Source organism: Pelobates fuscus, chromosome 5, assembly GCF_036172605.1.
Source record: "Pelobates fuscus isolate aPelFus1 chromosome 5, aPelFus1.pri, whole genome shotgun sequence".
In the NCBI taxonomy this organism is placed as follows: domain Eukaryota; kingdom Metazoa; phylum Chordata; class Amphibia; order Anura; family Pelobatidae; genus Pelobates; species Pelobates fuscus.
The window spans coordinates 4,790,149-4,810,576 of NC_086321.1; the positions used below are offsets into that span (position 1 = coordinate 4,790,149).

The 20,428-nt window shown below is 46.7% G+C and overlaps 1 protein-coding gene across 1 annotated transcript in view; it reads left to right on the top strand.

Annotated features, from left to right (window-relative positions):
* The window catches only part of LOC134610520 (uncharacterized), a 60,058-nt gene extending 57,378 nt beyond the window's left edge, over positions 1–2,680 (top strand). Inside the window, exons 7-8 of the mRNA XM_063453487.1 lie at positions 2,421–2,575; positions 2,660–2,680. Coding sequence (XP_063309557.1) covers positions 2,421–2,575; positions 2,660–2,680 — 176 coding nt within the window. The remainder of the gene's footprint in view (positions 1–2,420; positions 2,576–2,659) is intronic.
* The last annotated feature ends 17,748 nt before the right edge of the window (positions 2,681–20,428 follow it).

A 20,428-nucleotide genomic window follows, 5' to 3' on the forward strand; every position in this document is an offset into this window, starting at 1 on the left:
ATAAAAGAAAGATTCACAAAAAACAAAAACAAAAAACATACAGAAACCCCACACATTATATATCCCCGGATAGCTCTGATCCAAGTGCCCATGTTGACAAAACAGCACCCGGATCCATGAAGTGATTACAAAACGCCACAGGAGTAAAATCATCTGTGTGTGTATCATGGATCCTTAGGATAGGTGTCAATCCATATCTGCCAAGTGACCCTATGTAGGAGGAACAGTCCCTATTCTGCTCTGTGTCAGTGTGTATCAGGCTCCCTGAGGACAGGTGTCAACCCATATCTGCCAAGTGACCCTATGTAGGGGGAACAGTCTCTATTCTGATCTGTGTAAATGTGTATCATGGTCTCTGAGGACAGGTGTCAATCCATATCTGCCAAGTGACCATATGTAGGGGGAACAGTCCCTATTCTACTCTGTGTGAGGAGGAGGAACGGGAAATGAGTAGCTCGGCATCCAACCTTGTGCAAATGGGGTCTTTCATGCTGTCGTGCCTGTTGAGGGACCCTCGTATAAAAAGGCTGAAGGAGAACGACCTGTACTGGGTGTCCACGCTACTAGACCCCCGGTATAAGCAAAAAGTGGTGGAGATGTTACCGAATTACAACAAGTCGGAAAGGATGCAGCATTTGAAAATTAAATTAAAAAGTATGCTTTACACAGCGTATAAGGGTGATGTCACAGCACAACGGGAATCTAACAGGGGAAGAGGTGAAAGTCATCCTCCTCCTCCCACGACCACGCTATATCTGCCATGTGACCCTATGTAGGGGGAACAGTCTCTATTCTGCTCTGTGTCAGTGTGTATCAGGGATCCTTAGGATAGGTGTCAATCCATATCTGCCAAGTGACCCTGTGTAGGAGGAACAGTCCCTATTCTGCTTTGTGTCAGTGTGTATCAGGGTCCCTGAGGACAGGTGTCAATCCATATATGCCAAGTGACCCTATGTAGGGGGAACAGTCCCTATTCTGCTCTGTGTCAGTGTGTATCAGGGTCTCTGAGGACAGGTGTCAATCCATATGTCAAGGTGTCAATATGTCATGTCAGGTGTCAATCCATATCCATTGTGATTTAGGAATGTTAGGTGATTTCTGCCCTTTATGGATTAAAAGCAGACTCTGCATCCACTGTGTAATTTTCCATGGGAGTTTTGCCATGGATCCCCCTCCGGCATGCCACAGTCAAGGTGTTAGTCCCCTTGAAACAACTTTTCCATAACTTTTGTGGCCAGAAAGAGTCCCTGTGGGTTTTAAAATCCGCCTGCCCATTAAAGTCAATGGCGGTTCGCGAACGTTTGCGGAAGTTCCCGTTCGCCATTCGCGAACCGAAAAATGTGTGTTTGCGACATCACTACACAGGAGGTTTGTACTGGACACCCTGAGACTGGTGGGGACATTCCTTGGAGACAATGGTGGTCTGGTGGGCTTTCTGTGGCTGAGAGTCACAGAGGTGGGAAGCTTTCCCGCGCTGGGACTCCCAGGTACAGAGGCTCATGAGATAACAACCCTTGGTAACCGGAGGTGGGAAACCCTGAGGATGGGTAGTGGAAATTGGGGACAACGGATCTAGCAACATGCACAGCCCCCTGGGAGGGGGAGGACCCTGGTGTAACGGATCAGCTGGCACCCCGACTGGGTACCTCCGTTATTGGATGCTCCTAGCGCTTCCTGAGGGCTCCAAGCACTCCAGCCGACACCATAATCACTGTAGACTTGCTCTGAGAGCAAGACAGAAACAAGCTCTTAAAAGAGCTTAGAAGTGATTATCCAAGGGAGCATGCAGAGCATAGTAATCCCTTGTAGTGCTATAGCAATTCCCCCAATAAGAGACAGGACTCTAGATTGAGGGTGAAGAAGAACTCAGTTTACTTGGCACCAAAGGGCCTTCTTTTAAAAGGGTTTAACACATACAGGACCGCCCACAGGGGTTTACAGAACAACCAATAAACATGTAGTATACAGTACAAACACTCCCATACATCTCCTCCCCTCTGCTTGGGAGATAATTGAGTTGCTTACTGTATCTACTCAATTATCTCCAAGCTGAAAAATGGGAGGTAATGGGTCTGTTCTTTCTGTATTAATGGAAGTAACCAGTCGGGTTACCCTTGGCCCACTACAGCACTCTTATAACTGGTGTGGAAGTAGGGTAAAACCGTAGTAGAAATTAACCAGGAGTTGGGACTAGTCGTGACCGGACTGGAGTTCCAGACGAATTGTACACAAGTCACGAGTCCTACTATAGTCTTTGCGGCTCCCTGGACTCTGGTTATGATCAGAAGTAATGTGGTGAGATCAGTTTATATATAATATTTGAGACTGAGAGAGTGACACAGTAATAAAGACTGAGAGATGAGAGAATTCATTGTGCTATTAGTAATTCTGGATTTAATATTCTCCGTATTATATTTCAGACCCCTCTCCTCGGTGTCCCCCATACTGGGTTGAAGTGGACAAAAAATGCTATTATTTCTCAGAAGACAAGAAGCCTATGAACAATAGTAATAAAAACTGCTCAGACAGCGGCTCCAGACTGGCTACGGTGACAAACAGTGAGGACAGTTTACAGGTCTGTGTTTGGGGGTTGAGGGGGACCCCCTAATACTCTATGGGGGTCCTCTGAACCCCGTAATGCTTTTATTTCTTAAAACAGTGGGTTTTACCTAAATGCTGAGATATTCACAGTTATTTACTTGAAAGGCAGGAAATTCAAAGTGAATTCGAAATTGAAAGCCAAAGTAGCCATACTAAAGGCATAGCTGGCTGGGAGAATTTTGGTCTTAAAATTCACTTTGAATTCCCTGCAAATCTAACAGAGAATAAGCCTGCTTCTGTTGGTTGCCATGGTGATTACTCCTTATTTAGCTCCTTGTCACAAAAAAAGCAATTAGTTTTCTCTCAGTTCTCCCCCTCATGGTGAGGAACTCCATGTCTAATGCTGTCACTGAATATTAAAAATATTTAAACGCATTACAAGGGCCAAAGAAACTAACAGCGGAGCCCATAATACCAGGCAGATTGGGGTGTTCTCAAAGTATATATTATTAATAATATTTATATATATATATATATATATATATATATATATATTTATATATATATTTATATATATATTTATATATATATTTATATATATATTTATTGTAACGGCACCCCGGTGTAGTAGGGGGTTTACGCCGCTGAGAAGGTGTCCTTTCCCCCAAGATGAAGTCAGCTATAACAAAACATGTTCCCAGAGAATACGAATCAGCATCATAAAATATCCCCTCCAAGCACGAGACGAGACTCTGTGTTGAGGGTCAAAGTAGGAATATGTCAGGATCGGGACAGGGATCCAACACGCAGAGTACAAACAGTAGCCAGATACGTATACCGGACCTTAGAATGGCCGGACTAACGTAAGTAGTACAGTATAGAATGGTCAAAGACAAGCCGAGGTCGAGGGTAACAGAAGACAGGTAAGCGAGAGACAAGCCGAATCAAGGGTAACAGAGATAAGCAGAGTAAGGTAAACAAGCCGGGTCAAAACCAAAAGGGATAATAGAATACACAAGCACTGAGTGACTAGAACAAGCTAGAACCACGACAGGGCAATGAGCTAATGAAAGAAGCTCTGTTAAATACCCTGTTCAGAGCAGTAACCCCGCCTCCGAGGCGTCCTGATTGGTCCTGCAGCAATTGAGTGACAGGTCGTTCCGGAGGAGTGTCCTGATGACAACTTCCTGCCTAGATGCTGTAAAAGGCAGTCACTCCCTCGCGGCCGGCCTTGCATGACCGGATAGACCGTGGGGAAGGGAGCCATCAGGCCGTCTGGATGGAGGAACAGCTAAGTCTCTACCTCTTTCGGAGGTAGAGACCACAGGTACCCTGACAGAATAATCTTTATTCTGCAGCTCGGGCTTTTATGCCGTACAACAACTCCTCCCCGTATCCGGAGGAGATAATACATTTACAGTGGGAGTTACTCCCACTGTACCGGGCAGAATATTTTACGATTATTACAACGTTTAATAACACACAATATATAATGAAAATGCAATGTACTACGTGTATTAGGGAACGGAGATCTACGGGAACAATATACGTGAAAATCTCCTAGATCGGTTGGGCCGTTCGCTAGATACACGTTTGCACCATTTACTCAGGAACCACATAACAAACGAAAACTCTCTCTTGGATCTGGTGTCTCTAGTTCGGTACTCTGGATCTGTCGACCAGCATGGGCGTACGTTACCGGTAAGGTTGAAATTCGTCGTGTGGAAAGTTCGTGAGTGTTCGGTCATTAGTTCGTGCGGTCAAAATGGCCGCGACCCATTGTTCTCTCCACGTGGCTGCGTATACCGTACAGATCCAGAAGTACCCGAAATCCACAATAATCCAAGTAAAACGGCAATTCTCCGAGATGGTATCTGTTACTCCAAAGGGGTCTGTCACACACAATATATATATATATATATATATATATATATATATATATATATATATATATATATATATATAATGGCAACTGATAGTAGTAGAAACATAGTAGTAGATTTAGTCGCTGTGTTACTGAGACATGGTATAATGAGAAAAATGACTGGGACATAGCAATACCAGGGTACTCTTTATATAGAAAAGACAGGGATGGCAAAAAAGGGGGAGGGGTGGCCCTGTATGTGAAGGATAGCATAAAATCTAGCCTAATAAAGGTTAGTGAGGCGAACATAGAGTCCATTTGGGTTACGTTAGAATTTGGTAATCACACAGTAACTCGTGTAGGTGTGATTTATAGGCCCCCAGGACCAATTGAAGAGTTAGATAATCTACTAGTTGAGGAAATAGCTAAAATGACCATGAAGGGGGAAGTTATCATCATGGGTGACTTTAATCTTCCTGATGTGAATTGGAAAACAAAAATAGCTGGTTGTGCCAGGAGCACACATATTCTAAACTCCCTACTGGGATTGTCTCTAAAACAACTTGTTGAGGAGCCAACTCGTAAAGAGGCCATACTAGATTTAGTGTTAACAAATGGAGATTTGGTATCAGATATTACTGTAGGTGAAAGTTTAGGATCCAGTGATCATCAGTCAGTGTGGTTTAATATAAGAACAGTGACTGAGTAAAACCACACAAAAACAAATGTTTTAGACAGACTTTTCTAAAATTAGAATATGTGTGTAAAGTCATTATCCCAAGAGAAATGGGATTATTTAAAAGTTGCACTACTGAAGGCAACAGAAAATTGCATTAGGCTTGTCAGTAAAAGCAAAAAATTCAAGAAACCACTGTGGTACTCCGCAGATATGGCCAAAATAGTAAAAAACAAAGTTAGCATTTAGTAATTATAAAAAAACCCAGAGTGAGGAAGACAGAACGACCTATAAGATTAGGCAGAAAGAGGCTAAGCAAGTTATAAGAGCTTCCAAATCACCGTTTCAGCAGACAAGGGGTTAAAATCCGCTTAGGCGATAATCCCCTTTTCAGAGACAGGCACAGCTACTGTAGAATCACCAAAACTCACGAATTGAAAATAAGTGAATGCACCAAACTCCCGAACTGCATACAAGGGAATAAGGTAGCACTCCAAACTCCCGAACTGGAACCTCACGAATAGCTGTTAGCAGACGAACAGGAAAAGCTCCCAAGCGGCTTACACTCCTGGCAATCAGTCTCTATCAGCATACAGTGAATCCCCCCAATAACGAGACAAGGCTGGTCTGGTTTACTCAGTGTCACGTTTCTGGGAACCAAACATGCTAACACACACACAGAAAAGGTGCAGTACCGGACCTTAGAGTGGCCGGGCTAAGCACACAAAGAAAAGTCAGGAGACAAGCCGAGGTCAAAGGGTAGGAGAAAGTCGCAAAGTAGGATAAACAAGCCAAAGAGTACGTAACCAGAGAGAAAAGATGAACAGCAATACTAGAAAGCAAAGACCACAACAGGGCAGAGAGAGAAAGGAAAGGTAAGTATTTAAACCAATTGATTAACTCTGATTGGATAATTTCCAATCAGAATTAACAATCACACGTGGGAGATATCTATATCTCCCACTGTGATTGAGGCACTGTGCCTTTAACGCTGGGCCAGGTGGCTGACCCCAGCATTTACAAAAATGGGCGGTAAACCGTGCAGCGTCATGCATGCTGCTGCTGGGAGAAGAAGAGGAAGACGTGGGCATCATACGAGGCTGGAAGGATGCCGCCCGCCGAGCGTACGACGAGAACGGGACTGCGGACGGCTGGAGGCTACCCGCCCAGTATTTATGCAGGTCTCCCACCTGGTGGACACTCACCTAGGGGACCAGATGGAAGACTGTGATAAAAGACAGACATACACCAATTACAGACATACAGCAGTAAAACATCCCCGCAATGCATCCTGATCTCCTCCCTCTATCCTGGAGATAATTGGGAAGTAATCCAATTGTTACGGTTGCCTCCAGGCTGGCTGGAAGTTGGACCGTAGAAAAGGATGCTCCTAGCACTCACCAAAGGACCATCAGCACCGTAGACACCATATCTACTGCATAGCCACCACAAGTACTGCAGACTCCACGAACCACCACTGCTGGGCTGGTATCTCGCTGTCTGCTGTGCGCCCTGGACCTACGACCAGGTTCCAGGTTCCAGTGGATGAACCTCTTCCTTCTGTAGAGCGAAGCAGGATCAGGAACAAGAGCTCTTACAAGAGCTCAGTAGCTAAGGGAGTATGAAGAGCATAGCAATCCCTGTAGTGATTATAGCTGTCCCCTACAAACATGAGTCAAGGCTGCAAGTTAGAGGGTCAGCAGAGGTCTGACTGTACTGGCACAAACAGTCTCTTTTATTCCCAATCCACAAACATAGTACAGCCCACAGGGTTTACAGAACAACCAATCAATCCGTACAATACACACAGACACTCCCACACAAAATCCTCCCCTCTGCCTGTGATATGATTACTGAACACAATGGGTAATCTCATTATCACAGGCAGAGGAATACAGTTTTATAAAACACATCACAGGGACCCCAAAACATGCAGTAACCCCATATAAAGTATATCCTCAGAACCGGGGGATCTGGGTGAACCACATATCCAAAATTCACCCAGATCCGTTCAGTAGTTTGGAAGATACAGTTTAATGCAGATTCCGCAGAACATATGTAGATTATGTAAAACATAATTACTGTATAATGTGTCCCCTGTTGTATAGTTTAAAACTACTGCATGATGTCTTTGTGCACCAAATACCGGCGAGATGGCACCGTGTAGAAAAGTCACAACAGTGTCTGTGAGTTAAAATGGCCGCCATCCATTGTTCTCATCATGTGCCTCTGATACATGAAATGGTGGCCATCCAGTAACTCCACAGTATGTCCCCAGATGGTTCTTAAAGGGCCAGTAGCAGCATAATTCAGTACAACATGCCCAAATATTGCATACCAAAAGTACAAATTTACCAGGGGCCATAGTCATGAGGAAGGAGGCTGGCAAGCAGGCTTCTCCACAATCCAGGGAAGCAGGGAAATTTATCATTTAAAGGGCCAGTTACAAACAGCAGTTTGTAACACCAATTATCTCCCAGGACAGAGGCAAAACTCAATTACACACATGGGGACACAAAAGACAGTAAAAAACTTTAAAATACATAAAGACACATTTTACACACTAAACACAGACATGTCACATATCCCCATATAGCTGGGATCTGAGCACACAAAACTACCGAATAGCGCTCAGATCCTATTAACACAGTTCAATTGCCATGGAGCCAAATTCTTTAATTACACGAATAGGCTCCATGGCATAGCTATCTGGGTTCACATATTCACATCTACAAAAGTACCGAATGAACAGGTGTTCGGTCAAATCAGCATGAATAGGAACCAGGAGACGGACGGCTCAGCGGTGTTCGTGCAAATAAGTGTTCGTTTTTAGTTCCATAGAATCTTCGCCGAACACCGCTGGTCTTTTGCACGATTAAAATGGCCGCCACCTCGTGGTCGGCAACCGAAGAAAGACCACCCTGGATTCGTCAATTAAGCTGCGGTTAACCGCAGCATCAGGGAGGTAAATTGACGGCACACTCCAGCTCCCAGGTGGTCGCGCATTCGTTAGTTTGTTCGGTAGATAAAATCTACCGAACACCCTGGCAGAACCGTACGAATAAGCCTTTCTGCAGGGAAAATAAAGTCAATTAAAAGTCTGGTCCATAGTCCAAAGGGAGCAAGCGGGCAACCAGGCCTCTCCAATGCCATGTGGCGAGATTGGTTTCGTCACAAGCAGTCAGTAAAAAAGGGGGACAAAACCTTTTTTAGATACATAAATGAGAAAAGAAAAGTAAAACAAGGATTAGTTAGATTAAAAACAAAAGGAAGGTATGTAGAAGAAGATAAAGGTCTAGCTGACTGCCTCAATGAATATTTTTGTTCGGTATTTATAGATGAAAATGAAGGAAAGGGACCTCAGTTAAGAAAAAGGATAAATTAGTCATTTATTACACGTGAGTTTAAAGAGGAAGAGGTTCTATTTCAACTGTCAAAAGTAAAGACAAATAAGTCAATGGGATCTGATGGAATTCACCCAAAGCTACTAAAAGAGCTTAGTGGTGTACTAGCAAAACCATTAACAGATTTATTTTACCAATCATTGTTAACAGGAGTAGTCCCAGAAGATTGGAAGTTAGCGAATGTTGTGCCCATTCACAAGAAAGGTAATAGGGAGGAGTCGGGCAACTATAGGCCAGTAAGCCTTACTTCAGTAGTGGGGAAAGTGATGGAAACCATGTTAAAGGATAGGATTGTTGAACATCTAAAAACTCATGGATTTCAAGATCAGAGACAACATGGGTTTACTTCAGGGAGATCATGCTAAACTAATCTTAGATTTTTTTGATTGGGTTACTAAAATTATAGATCATAGGGTGGTGCAGTAGACATTGCTTACCTAGATTTCAGTAAGGCTTTTGACACTGTTGCACATAGAAGGCTTATCAATAAACTGCAATCTTTAAGTTTGGATTCCAATATTGTTGAATGGGTAGGGCAGTGGCTGAGTGACAGGCAACATAGGGTTGTAGTCAATGGAGTATATTCGAAGCATGGGCTTGTCACCAGTGGGGTACCTCAGGGATTTTTGCTGATGATACTAAGATATGTAACAGGGTTGATGTTCTAGGAGGGATAAGCCAAATGGCAAATTATTTAGGTAAACTAGAAAAATGGTCAGAGTTGTGGCAACTGACATTTAATGTGGATAAGTGCAAGATAATGCATCTTGGACGTAAAAACCCAAGGGCAGAGTACAGAATATTTGATAGAGTCTAACCTCAACATCTGAGGAAAGGGATTTAGGGGTGATTATTTCTGATGACTTAAAGGTAGGCAGACAATGTAATAGAGCAGCAGGAAATGCTAGCAGAATGCTTGGTTGTATAGGGAGGGGTATTAGCAGTAGAAATAAGGAAGTGCTCATGCCATTGTACAGAATACTGGTCAGACCTCACTTGGAGTATTGTACACAGTACTGGAGACTGTATCTTCAGAAGGATATTGATACCTTAGAGAGAGTTCAGAGAAAGGCTACTAAACTGGTTCATGGATTGCAGGATAAAACTTACAAGGAAAGGTTAAAGGAACTTAATATGTATGGCTTAGAGGAAAGACGAGACAGGGGGGATATGATAGAAACATTTAAATACATAAAGCAAATCAACAGTCAGGGGCGGACTGAGAGCCTTTGGGGCCCCCGGGAAAAATTAGATCCCAGGACCTTTGGAGGCCAAATATATGTGCATTAAATAAATGTTAAATATAACTCTCATATAATACAGCATTCCTTTGGATGTGTATATTGTGAATAATTGTGTATCAATGCATGTTTGTATCGGAGTCTGTGTGAATGCACTTGTGCATGTCTGGATGACTACATGTGCTATTTTGTATATAGTGGCAGTGTGAATGTATATGTGTATTGAGCGTTAGTGTGTGTCTGCATGTGCAGGGGTGTGGAAGTGTGTGTGAGGGAAGGGGTGACAGGTGGAAGAGTGTGGGAGGTGGTGACAGGTGGCAGAGTGGCACCTGGTGGCAGAGTGAGGGGGAGACACAGTGAGGGGGTGGTGACTGGTGACTGAGTTAGGGAGGGGGTGGTTAGTGACTGAGGGAGGGGTGACTAGTGACAGAGAGAGGGAGGGGGTGACTAGTGGCCGTGAGGGAGGGGGTGACATTGAAGGAGGGAGGGTTGACAGTGAGTGGGGAGACTAGTAACAGAGTAAGGGAGGGGGTGACACAGTGACAAAGTGAGGGAAGTGGTGACACAGTGACAGTGAGGGAGGTGGTGACTGGTGACATAGTGAGGGGTGTCAAGTGACAGAGGGAAGGATGTTGTGTCTAGTGAGAGTAAGGAAGGGGGGTAACTAGTGACAGAGTTAGTGGGTAACTAGTGACAGAGTGAGGGAGGGGGTGACTGGTGACAGAGTAAGGGGTGACAAGTGTCAGAGGGTGGGGTGAGTAGTGAGAGTAAGGGAGGGGTGACTGGTGAGGGAGAGGTGACAGTGAGGGGGTGACAAGTGACAGAGGGAGGAGTGACAAGTGACAGAGGGAGGGGTGACAAGTGACAGAGGGAGGGGTGACAAGTGACAGAGGGAGGGGTGACAAGTGACAGAGGGAGGGGTGACAAGTGACAGTGGGAGGGAGGGGATGACTAGTGACAGTGAGGGGTGACAGAGGGAGGGAGGGGGTGACTAGTAACAGAGTGAGGGTGACAAGTGACAGTTAAGGGATGGGGTGACTAGGGAGGGAGAGGGTGACTAGTGACAGTGAGGGGTGACAAGTGACAGAGGGAGGGGTGAGGGGTGACAGTTAAAGGATGGGGTGACTAGGTAGGGAGGGGCTGACTGGTGACAGATGGAGGGGTGACAAGCGAGAGTAAAGGAGGAAGGGGGTGACTAGTGACAGTGAGGGGTGACAAGTGAGAGTGAGGGAGGGTGTGACTAGTGAGAGTGAGGGAGGGGTGGCACAGTGACAGAGGGAGGGGTGACACAGTGACAGAGTGAGTGACAGAGGGAGGGTGACTAGTGACAGAGGGAGGGTGTGACTAGTGACAGTGGGAGGGGTGACACAGTGACAGAGTGAGAGGGAGGGTGACAGTGACAGAGTGAGAGGGAGGGTGACTAGTGACAGAGGGAGGGTGTGACTAGTGACAGTGGGAGGGGTGACACAGTGACAGAGTGAGAGGGAGGGTGACAGTGACAGAGTGAGAGGGAGGGTGACTAGTGACAGAGGGAGGGTGACTAGTGACAGAGGGAGGGTGACTAGTGACAGAGGGAGGGTGACTAGTGACAGAGGGAGGGTGTAACTAGTGACAGTGAGGGAGGGGTGACACAGTGACAGAGTGAGTGACAGAGGGAAGGTGACTAGTGACAGAGGGAGGGTGTGACTAGTGACAGTGAGGGAGGGGTGACACAGTGACAGAGTGATAGGGAGGGTGACTAGTGACAGAGGGAGGGTGTGACTAGTGACAGAGGGAGGGTGTGACTAGTGACAGTGAGGGAGGGGTGACACAGTGACAGAGTGATAGGGAGGGTGACTAGTGACAGAGGGAGGGTGTAACTAGTGACAGAGGGAGGGTGTAACTAGTGACAGTGAGGGAGGGGTGACACAGTGACAGAGGGAGGGTGTGAATAGTGACAGTGAGGGAGGGGTGACATGGTGACAGAGTGAGTGACAGAGGGAGGGTGTGACTGAGTGCCTATATCCTAGCTTTCTCTCTGCTCCCTCTGGTCTCCCCGGCTGCTGCTGCTCCTTCCCCTGCTGATCGGGCTCTGTGTGAGAGGAGCGTAAACAGGAAGTGATGTCAGCTCCTGGCCCCGCCTCTCCAGCACACAGAGCGCTGCTTGGGACAGGGAGAAGGAGAGCTGGCAGAGAGCTGGGGAAGCTGCCGGTGTTCTATCAAAAAAGCATACCCCGTGAAAAAGACATACCCTCATCACTTCCGGTGATGCGGCCGCACCGGAAGGGACATTCGGACGGGGGTGTGCGCTGCCGCGCAAGCACACAACAACTGGGTAGGCAATTTTAACAGCGAGCAGGGAAAATTAACGCAACAGTGCGCACGCACGTCATAGTACTCCCGTCGGAGGTACAGCGCGCGTGCGCACTACAGGGCACAATTAAAATGGCTGCCGCCTTGTGGTCGGCAACCGAACAAAGACCACCCTGGATTCGTCAATTAAGCTGCAGTTAACCGCAGCTTCAGGGAGGTAAATTGACGGCACACCCCAGCTCCCAGGTGGTCGCGCATTCGTTAGTTTGTTCGGTAGATAAAATCTACCGAACACCCCGGCAGAAAAGGCCCGAATAAGCCTTTCTGCAGGGAAAATAAGTATTTTAAAGTCTGGTCCATAGTCCAAAGGCAGCAGGCGGGCAACCAGGCTCCTCCAATGCAATGTGGCGAGATTGGTCTCGTCACAAACACTATGGGACAGGGGGGGGGGGGGGGGAAGAACAGGGGGCAGGGGAGGGGGAAAGAACACTACCATGGGACAGGGGAGCGGGACACTAAGGTACAGGGGAGGGAAGGGAAAAGGAACATGGGTAGGGGGGAACCACTAAAGAGAAGGGAGGGGGGGGAACATTAAGAGGAGTGGGGGGCACTAAGACAGGTAAGGGGGGGAGAGGAACTCTAAGGGACAGGGAAGATGACCACTAATGGACAGGACTGGGAGGGGAGAGGACCATTAAGGGATGGGTAGGTTAGAGGACAACTAATGGACATGGAGGGGAGGATAGAGGAAATACTAAGGAAAACTAAGAGACATGGAAGGGAGATTGGCACATAGGGGGGCCTGAGTGGAAAGAAACACAAAGGGACATTAGGGGGGAGAAAGACACACAGATAGGCCTGGAGCTGAGAAAGATGCACAGAGGAGCTGGGGATGAAAGCAGTGCACAGGATGGCCTGGGGGTCGAAATACAAAGGGGCTGAGGGTGAAAGAGACACAGAGGGGCTGGAGAAGAGGAAAAAGAGACAAAGAGCTGAGAGAGGAGACACACACAGGGGCTGGGGGAGTAAGACACACAAAGGGGGGTGTTACACTGTTACTGTTTATAACATAACTAACGTAATGCTGGATACTTTACAAAGAACTGTTGTCACACTGGAAATACAAAACTCACGAATGGATTTATACCGAGGTTCGGCAAACGATCGACGGACCCCTCAGTTCTTGGCGTGTGCCGCCACTTAACCCCGTCCACCTCTGGAAGTACCGAACGTCTGACCACCCGGCTGGGGAAGTGTGTCGCCAATTAATCACCCAGGGAGATGCGGTTTGCGGTTAACCGCAAGCTAATTGACAACTCTCAACGAGGCCCATATCCGTGTCGGACCTCCCGATATGGAAACTACCAATCAGGACACGAACATATATAATAATTATTATTTTTATAGCGCCAACAAATTCCATAGCGCTGTACAATGGGTGGACTAACAGACACATAATTGAGATCAGACCACTGGACGTACAGGAACAGAGGGGGTTGAGGGCCCTGCTCGATGAGCTTACATGCTAGAGGGAGTGGGGTATAGTGACACAAAGGGTTAAAGTAGGGGAATTAAATAGTTTGTTAGAGAAGGGTTTATTGAGTGCTTGGTAGGTCATTTTTGACAGTTGCAGGAAAGGAGTCATGGGGTGGGGGATGAGAAGCCTGCTGACAGTTTAATTGATACGCTTTAATGAAGAAGTGAGTTTTCAAAGATTTTTTGAAGGAATGGAGGCTGGGTAAGAATCTGATTGAGGAAGGAAGGGAGTTCCACAGAAGAGGTGCAGCCCTAGAGAAGTCTTGAAGGCGAGCGTCAGAGGTGGGGATCCGGGCAGAGGATAGGCGTAGGTCTTGGGCTGAGTGCAGGGGTCTCAACAGGACATACTTGTGTATGAGGGAGGATAGGTATGTTGAGCAGCATTATGTAGGGATTTGTAAGCAAGCGCCAGAATTTTGAATTGGGCCCTATATCTAACTGGAAGCCAATGCAGGGACTGACAGAGCGTGGAGGCGTGGGAGGTGCGACCAGACAGGAAAATAAGCCTCGCAGCCGCATTCATTATAGATTGCAGCGGTGCAAGCTGGGAACATGTAAGACCGGTGAGAAGGGGATTGCAGTAGTCGAGGCGAGAGAGAACAACAGCTTGAACCAGTATCTTAGCCGCGTCTGGTGTTAGATATGGGCGGATGCGCGCTATGTTCTTGAGTTGGAAGCGACAGGATTTGACTATCGATTGGACATGGGGAGTTAAAGAGAGGTCAGAATCGAAAAGAACCCCTAGGCAGCGAGCCTGCGAGGTAGAGGTGATAGTAGCGCCATTGACTTGGATGGAGACAACAGGAGTATCAGCACTTTAGGGAGGAAGAACTAGAAGTTCTGTTTTGGACAAGTTAAGTTTAAGGAAGTGAGCAGCCATCCAGTTGGAAATAGCAGAGAGGCTGTCAGAAACACGAGTCAAGGTGGGCGGAGAGAGATCAGGGGAGGACAGGTAGATTTGCGTGTCATCTGCATATAAATGATATTGGAAACCAAAGGAGCTGATGAGTTTACCAAAGGAGGCAGTATAGATAGAGAACAATAGGGGACAGAGGACAGAACCTTGGGGGACGCCGACAGAGAGGGGTTGGGGAGAAGAAGCAGAGCCAGAGAAAGAAACACTGAAAGAGCGCTGGGAGAGGTAGGAGGAGCACCAGGAGAGAGCAGTATCCCGTAGATTAAAGTTATGAAGATTGTGAAGAAACTGTTGATGATCAATAGTGTCAAATGCGGCAGAAAGATCAAGGAGGATTAGGATAGAGTATTGGCCGTGAGATTTAGCTGCAAGTAAATCGTTGGATACTTTGGTCACAGCAGTTTCGACAGAGTGACCAGCGCGGAATCCAGACTGAAGGGGGTCAAGCAGAGAGTTGGATTCGAGAAAGTCTGTCAGTCAATCTGGCGTACACAACTCTCTCGAGAATCTTGGAGGCAAATGGCAGTAGCAAGTGTAGCGGATTGGTACCGGGCTGTCCTACAACATGTATGGGAATAATTGTATTCGGTCATATTGCTAGTTTAATGTGTGTGAACATGCATAGAAATCATTGTATCCGGTTATATTGGCAGTTGAATGTGTGTAAAGTACTGTATTTCTCTGGTTGTTCGGTAGAATCATTCGAATGAAACAAGGGAATGAAACTACCGAACAACCAGACCACCCTGTGTAAAGTGTGCCTTCAATTACCGTTTGCAACAATGTTGCAAACGGGTAATTACCTATTCGTGCAGTGTGGTCTTTGTCCTCTGGGTGGCCGCCATTCGGGATACGAACACGTGGCGGCGGCCATCTTTAACTGCCGAACAGCGGTGTTTTGCCGTCGAGTGTCTGGAACCAAAATCGGACACTTGACTAGGCAACCACCGCTGAGACCTCCAGACTCCCAATACTTCGTGGGGAAACTACCGAACGGCCTGCCGTTCGGTAGAAAGAACCCCACGAACTAGGGGATTCATCCGAATCCCCGTCAGGCCACTTAACAGCAATAATTCACCTGTTTGTATTCGCCTGTTTGTGACCGACCGCAGGGCCAAAATGCATGGAACTGTTTTCGGATACTTTACCTCTGCGGTCGGTCACAAACAGGCGAATACAAACAGGTGAATTATTGCTGTTAAGTGGCCTGACGGGGATTCGGATGAATCCCCTAGTTCGTGGGTTTCTTTCTACTGAACGGCGGGCCGTTCGGTAGTTTCCCCACGAAGTATTGGGAGTCTGGAGGTCTCAGCGGTGGTTGCCTAGTCAAGTGTCCGATTTCGGTTCCAGACCCTCGACGGCAAAACACCGCTGTTCGGCAGTTTAAGATGGCCGCCGCCACGTGTTCGTATCCCGAATGGCGGCCACCCAGAGGACAAAGACCACACTGCACGAATAGGTAATTACCCGTTTGCAACATTGTTGCAAACGGTAATTGAAGGCACACTTTACACAGGGTGGTCTGGTTGTTCGGTAGTTTCATTCGAATGATTCTACCGAACAACCAGAGGAATACAGTACTTTACACTCAACTGCCAATATAACCGGATACAATGATTTCTATGCATGTTCACACACATTAAACTAGCAATATGACCGAATACAATTATTCCCATACATGTTGTAGGACAGCCCGGTACCAATCCGCTACAGCGAGATAGGGCGGTAGTTGGATGGGGAGTTGGGATCAAGGTTGGGCTTTTTCAGAATTGGGGTTACGGTTGCATGTTTGAAGGGTGAGGGAAATGTGCCAGAGGAAAGGGAGAAATTGAAAATGCTAGCGAGTGGAAGAGCAAGAGAGGGAGACAAAATGCGTATGAGATGCGAGGGAATAGGATCAAGGGAGCAGGTGGTGGGGCGGGAGGACAGGATCAGAGCAGAAACCTCTTGTGCTGTAGCAGGTGCAAATGTGCATAGGATGGCAGGGGGAGTGGGGTTGGGCGGTGTATTGATAGGGGTAGGAGAGAGATTAGAGATCTCTTTCCTGATTGTAGAGATCTTCTCAGTGAAATGAGATGCAAAGTTTGTGGCGGACAAGGTGGTGGAAGGAGGGGGAGTCACAGGGCGAAGAAGAGCATCAAAAGTGTGAAACAGGTGTTTGGGTTGATGGGACAGTGTGCTTATGAGGGTTTTGAAGTAGTTTACTTTTGCAGAGGAAAGAGCCATGCTGTAGGAGCGCAGCATAAATTTATAGTGGACAAAGTCAGATGCAAAGTGAGACTTTCTCCAGCAGCGTTCAGCAGTTCTGGAACATTTTTGGAGGTAACGGGTCAGCTTAGTGTGCCAGGGTTGTAGTTGGGGGCGCTTGCTGCGTTTAACTGTAGGAGGTGCCATGATGTCAAGTTGAGAGGAGAGAGTGGAGTTGTAGAGTGCGGTTGCAGAGTTAGGGCAGTTGAGATTTGAGATGGGTAAAAGGAGTGTTTGGAGTGTGGTGGAGAAGTGCTGGAGATCGAGGGAGTTGAGGTTTCTGCTAGGTTGGAGAGTTGATGGTGGTGAAATTTTGGTATGGGGTATGCAGATGTTAAATGTTAGCAGATGGTGGTCAGAAAAAGGAAATGGAACAGTGGAGAGATCAGAGGTGGTACAGAGATTGGTGAAGATGAGGTCAAGAGCGTTTCCTGCAGTGTGAGTTGCTGAGGAAGAAATCTGTGTGAGTCCAAAGGAGGAGGATACAGAGAGCAGACGAGAGGCATTGAGCAGTTGAGCTTGTTGATAGGGATATTGAAGTCCCCAAGTATGAGAGAGGGAGTGCTAGAGGAAAGAAAGTGGGGTAACCAGGAGGAAAAGTGTTCAATAAATAGTTTTGGGTGACCGGGCGGGCGATAGATGATGGCAATTCTTAAAGGAGTAGGCTTAAAAAGGCATACAGTGTGAACTTCAAAGGAAGCACTGTTCAGGTTTGTTAGAAGTGGTCTTTTAAAACTCAGACTGTGGAAGACAGATGATAGGGTCAAAACAGGACTGCAATAAAAGCTGTGGAATGGAGATGCACAGAAGAGGTGAGCATTGGTCAAGCAAGACATTTGGGTGGGTATCAATAAAATAAGGGGGGGGGGGGATAACAGAAAGTCTTTAGAGATAAGCAGAATGTTGAACAACATTTAAGTTAATAAACCAGTGATGAGCAGGGCAGGGAGCAACTAGCCTTAGCATGCAGGACAAGATAAACTGCAGAATATATGCAAACACACACACACACATACATATATACACACACACACATATATACACACACACATATATACACACACACACATATATATATTAAAGAACAAGCACACCCAGTTAAGATACAATGACAAAGAAATGGTGGTTAGAGATACATAGTTTAAAAATATGCAAGTGGTTAAAATTCAATACAATTATAGTGTCCAGTATTAAGGGTAGATTGTTTCCTCCATAGTCTACCTTGCAAAAACCCAGACATGCATAAGGCATTTTCCTTCCAGCTGTAGGTGATCTGAGCACTGTTCAGGTTTGTTAGAAGTGGTCTTTTAAAACTCAGACTTGCAGAAACTCATATACACACTACAGCATCCCTCACACACATACTGCACTCCTAAACACATTCCGTTCCAGACACACACTAGATCCCTTACCCAACTCTGAATCATATACACACACTCTCTACAACCCCTACAAACACTGAATTGCCTATATACACACACACACACGCTACATCCCCTATACACACATTCTCTACAGCCCCTAGCCACATATGCATTACATTACACCAAAAACACAACACGACTAAAACCGACCTTATTACACAATACCACACCACAATCAGTTCACTCTACACACACACACACACAATACCACAAGCAGGCTCCAAACACATGCACAATACTCTTTCCTGGCCCTTTTTGTCTCCTGGTATCCATTTATAGAGACACCAGAGACAAGTTGCAAGGAAACACAGTGCAAGCATGTTATTAAATTTGCTTGCACTGTGCAGAACAAATACAGGGCATTTTCCCCTCATGCTAGAGTTCTTTAGCAGAGTTCTGTGCATGGTCTGCCCTGGAAGAGCATTGAACCAACATGCTCACTTTGAGAGGGGGCGTGCTTGTCATTGGTGATGGCGAAACACACCCTCTCTGCCCCGCCCCCTTCTTAGTGGGCCGCTGTGATAAAAAAATGCCCGGGACAAATTTTTCTCCCAGTCCGGCCCTGCGTCTACCTGATTACATTTGTGACGAAACCAATCTCGCCACATTGTATTGGAGGAGCCTGGTTGCCCGCCTGCTACCTCTGGACTATGGACCGGCAGCTAAAGGGTTAATTTTACTGTGCAGAATGATTTATTTCTCCCTTTCTGCACAGCAGTTCGGTAGATTTCATCTACCGAACAAACAGCCGTTCACCAACCTCCCCAGAGCCGTGGGAAGCCGGCCGGCGTTGTTAATTGGCCACCCAGAAGCTGGAGTGTGCCCTCCATTTACCTCCCTGAAGCTGCGGTTAATTGCCTGTTAACTGTGTGGCCGCTGTTACACTTAGCGGCCGCTAGGTGGCGCTGTTCTGGAGCTCCCCGGGCAGCCAACACTTTTCTGCCCGGCTTTCATGCACCAAAATCGGACACTTTTACGTGCAGGCACCGCTGAACCTCCAGCCCCTGGTTCTAATTCGAATGGATTTGGTGAATGCAGGGAAATTCGGTAGTTTATGTTTTATGTGAACTGTAGTAACCCAGATAGCCTGCCATGGAGCCTGTTCGTATAATTAAAGACTTTAGCTCCATGGCAATTAAAATGTATTTGTGTGATCTGGGTGCCATTCACCTAATAATGTGCACCCAGACCTGAGCTATCTGGGGATATGTTACATGTCTGTGTTTTATGTATAAAATGTGTCTGTATGTATTTTAAAGTGATAGTCTGTTTCTGTGTCACCATGTGCATAATGGAGTCTGGCCTTTGTCTTAGGAGATAATTGAATTACTTCATTAATTATCTCCAGGGCAGGGAGGAGGAAACCAGGATGCATTGTGGGAAAGTATTGTGGCTGTGTGTACGAAAATGATACATGTCTGTCTGCTGTTTCAGTCTTCCATCTGGTCCCCTAGGGGAGTGTCCACCAGGTGGGAGACCTGCATAAATACAGGGGCAGGTAGCCCTGAATAAACAGACCACTGCTTGACCTTCAACACGGAGCCTTGTCTCGTTCTTGGGGGGATTCACTGTATGCTGTTGGAGATTGATTGCTAAGGAGTGTAAGCTGATGTCTGCTTTTCCCTATTCATCTGCTAGCAGCTATTCGTGAGGTTCCAGCTGGAGTGCTACCTTATTCCCTTGTATGCAGTTCGGGAGTTTGGTGCATTCATTTATATCCGAATTCGTGAGTTTTGGTGCTTTTATAGTAGCTGTGCCTTGTTTGGGAAAAGGGGATTATCGCCTAAACCGATTTATTCCCTTTTATGCTGAAACGGTCCGTTACAATTGGTGGCAAGCGGCGGGATCGTTCCTACAGCCAGAAGGACAGCTACAGAACACCATTGCTTTGGATTTTTACAATTTGAGGGCAACGCATGTCCCAGTACAGCGACCCTAAAAGCAACAGCATGGAACCAGCAGTGGAGTACGATGAGGGTGACATGGATGACCGGGAGGCGTTAAGGAAAGGCATCTGGTACCAGGCACTGGACATTGTGGAATACCAACGAGGTGAGAGACTTCCCAAGGAAGATCAGCGTTTGCAGGAGCGACTAGCCCTGCGGATGCCCTTCCTGGGAGAGCAGCCCAGGGAGGAATGGGTAAAAGAATTGGAGCTCCGGGTATGGCAGGAGATGTGGCTGGAGGATGCCTACCAGGCGCTTTGGTGGTATGTTGCACGGCACCTGCCCTGGACAGCCGAGCATGACAAGCCAGAGGGAGAGGAGTTTGATGGTCCTGGCTTGTT